The 3,115-nt window shown below is 56.6% G+C and overlaps 2 protein-coding genes across 2 annotated transcripts in view; both read left to right on the top strand.

Annotated features, from left to right (window-relative positions):
* VDBG_04287 (conserved hypothetical protein) overlaps window positions 1-773 on the top strand; it is a gene marked incomplete at both ends in the record, with an annotated part of 1,830 nt that extends 1,057 nt beyond the window's left edge. Inside the window, one exon of the mRNA XM_003006288.1 lies at window positions 264-773. Within this exon, the coding sequence (XP_003006334.1) occupies window positions 264-773 (510 nt within the window). The remainder of the gene's footprint in view (window positions 1-263) is intronic.
* Window positions 774-1,643: 870 nt separating this feature from the next.
* Window positions 1,644-3,115, top strand: part of VDBG_04288 (FAD binding domain-containing protein) — a gene marked incomplete at both ends in the record, with an annotated part of 2,714 nt that continues 1,242 nt past the window's right edge. Inside the window, 4 exons of the mRNA XM_003006289.1 lie at window positions 1,644-1,733; window positions 1,812-2,076; window positions 2,167-2,836; window positions 2,904-3,032. Coding sequence (XP_003006335.1) covers window positions 1,644-1,733; window positions 1,812-2,076; window positions 2,167-2,836; window positions 2,904-3,032 — 1,154 coding nt within the window. The remainder of the gene's footprint in view (window positions 1,734-1,811; window positions 2,077-2,166; window positions 2,837-2,903; window positions 3,033-3,115) is intronic.

The following is a 3,115-nucleotide window of genomic DNA, read 5'->3' on the forward strand; positions in this document are numbered from 1 at the left end:
ATTCCACACAAAACCGCTCTACGTCGGAACTTTGTCCGAGGATGCCGGCGCCGTCAAGCGCCGGGTTCCCAGGCCTTTGGCGGCGGCGGGTCTTCCTCAGCCGGCCCCTGGAAAGATCATATCAAGCATCCATGATACGTGCATTACGCGGGCAAACTGAAGGGGTCCAACTCGGGCTGGGGTCCTCAGGGAGATATCCTCCTCCGCAAGTGCATCTATGAGAATACCGCGTGCGCTTAACCCTACTCGATGACCTCTGGCAGCTCGATCTCTCGGGAGACGCGGCAGGCTTTTATGAGAGCGGCCTCAAACCCTTCAGTATCCATCATTTCAAGGGTCACAAGAAGTGGTGGCACGCCTCGTTCCCGCTCAACACGACCAAGATTGCCCGCACTTGCGGGGAGGACTGCTCTTACCAACGCTTCGTCACCGCCGATAACTTTATCATCTCCAACGGATACAGTGTCGCGCAGTATCCTCAAGGCATCGACTTCGACCTCAACCAGATCGAGGGCACCTTCCGCTCAGACATCAAATTGGACAGAAAGAACAACGGGTGGGCCTTTGACTACACCTTCGGCCCCCAGCGACTGCCACTCAGCAAGACGGGTAAAAAGATGGCCTGGGACATCTACGATTCGCAGTACCTTGAAGACGGGTCCGTCTCACAGGTCTATGTCCGGAAGAAGGACGACGAGCGATGGACGACGAAGGAGGGAAAGCCCATGAAAACCCTTGATGGTATCATTGAGCTTATATGGATCCCAGCATGAAGTTGGGAAACGGGAGAAAAGTGAATGCTTGCAGCTGAATCATCTGCGGAAAGAAGAACATGAGAGTAAAAAGACAAAAATAAAAGACTGAGTGCCGAGGTCACAGCGTTTTCACCATCACACTGCTAGGTACTGGATACGAGGAACGCGGGTCGACCGAACCTACGGACATCAGGCGAGCGCAAGTTCGCGTCGTTCACCTCTCATGCGCATGCAATTCCCCTTCAGTGATATGTATATACGCGATGAGATGATTGATGGCGGATGGGCTGTTTTCAGCGGTTTCGGCGTCAAATCATCCCACCTACGTTGATGCACCTCAACCCAGGTATTCTACCTCACCTCGCATTAGGGTAGTGAATAGGAGCTCAGAGAACAAGGACCGCTGCTGCCCCCCTGCTGACCAGACCTCAACTGCGAGAGGCTACAATCCAGGCCAGCGAAATATCGTCTTGGCTTTTCGCGAATCGGGGCTGCGGCACAGCTTTGTGACCGCTCATCTGTTGCGCCCAAGATACAAATCGAGGGTACTGCCCCGTGCACTCGCATCAGATAATCGAGTTGATTGCCTGTATCATGCAAGGGTGCTAATAATCCTCTACAGCTCACAGCCTCGAAGCGGGTTTTCCGCCGACATTAGCAGATGGCAAGGGTCGAGCGACCACCAAAAGACCACAATCCTGCAGCTGCAGATTGCAGACTGCAGATGAAAAACGCGTGCGAACTGCATCCCCAAAAAGGGGGTTTTGCAGTTCGTTCGCCGCACTGGATTTGCATATAGTCTGCCCAGGTTCGCCGATGTCGCGATTCCATTTGTTCACCCAATAGTCCGGTGCTCATCAGTCGTCAATTCCATTGAGAGCAGCAACAATGCCGAGTCCGCGGGCGAACATGACTGTCGGCGTCCTACTGGCCCTGGGCAGTGCGGGCATGGCCACCAGGAGCTGCGTGTCCCGTTGCGTGAGTCCTGTTCTTAGTGTCGGGCCAGGAGATCGATCGCGGTGATTAGGATGATTGCTAACCTCGTGTGGCTCGCAGTGTTTGGATTTGAAGAACGTTCCTAGTCTCGAGGGTAAGGTTTACTTTCCCGACTCTGAGGCCTACGAGGCTCGTCTTCAGACGTACTGGTCTGTCTCAGCGGCCCTCGAACCATGGTGCATGGTACAGCCGTCGACGGCCGAAGACGTCTCGGTGGCGATCAAGACAATCGTGGCAGGTGACTGTCCCTTTGGCATCCGAGGTGGCGGACACGGCGCGCACGCGCTCTCCAATGGCGTCGAGCACGGCATCACGATCGACTTTGGTATGTTGAAGCTGCCCGTTTATCTTGACCACAAGTACCGGGTCTTTTGAAAGAAGCCTTTTCTGATCGATTTTGTTGTCATCAGGCCAGATGAACGGCACGACCTGGGATCCCGAAACCAGGCTTGCATCAGTCCAGCCCGGAGTCATTGGCAGACCGTGTACGATGAGCTGGCGCCTTACGGCGTTGCAGTGACGGGCGGCCGAGCGGGCACCGTGGGCACCGGCGGTTTTATCAGCGGCGGCGGCAATTCTTTCCACTCGGCGTCGCATGGCATGGGTTGCGACACGGTGGCCAACTTTGAGGTTGTGCTCGCGGACGGCTCCATCGTCAACGCCAACGCGACCAGCAACCCGGACCTCTGGCAGGCGCTCAAGGGCAGCAGCGGGAACCTGGGGCTCATCACACGCTTCGATATGTACCCGATCGAGTTCCCGGATCCTGAGCGCCCGGTGGTCTGGGGCGGCAACCTGTACTACGACCTCAAGTCGGGCCCGGCCCTCATCGACGCGCTGGTGCAGTTTACCGACAATGTGCACAAGGACGAGAACAGCTCGTCGATCGTGTACTGGGCACACCTACCCCAGATTCTCGGAGGCACCATCCTCAATGCTGCTGTGGAGAACACGCTGGGTGAGGTCAAGCCGGCGGCGTTCGAGGTGTATTACGACGTCGAGGGTCTTTACGACGACACGACCAAGGTTGATACGCTCTCCGCGGTGACCAACGCACTGGGGGCTGGACAGCCCGCAGGGTTCCGGTACGTGACGAGATGGCCTGCCGCTGGAGGTCGAGAGACGGGATGTGTTGGCTGACATGTGTACCAGAAATGCCTGGTTCACAGCATCCTTCAAGAACGACGCACGACCGATGAACTACGCCCGCGAAAAGTTCCACGAGCTGATGCAGCGATCGAGAGATAGCACCGGCGTCCCGTATCGAACTTTCAACACGCTGTGCATGCTGCAGCCGATCACCAAATCCATCGTGGACAAGGGCGTCGCCAACGGAGGGCAACATTTTGGGGTTGGAGAGCTAC

This window comes from Verticillium alfalfae, genomic scaffold, assembly GCF_000150825.1.
Source record: "Verticillium alfalfae VaMs.102 supercont1.4 genomic scaffold, whole genome shotgun sequence".
Lineage (NCBI taxonomy): Eukaryota > Fungi > Ascomycota > Sordariomycetes > Glomerellales > Plectosphaerellaceae > Verticillium > Verticillium alfalfae.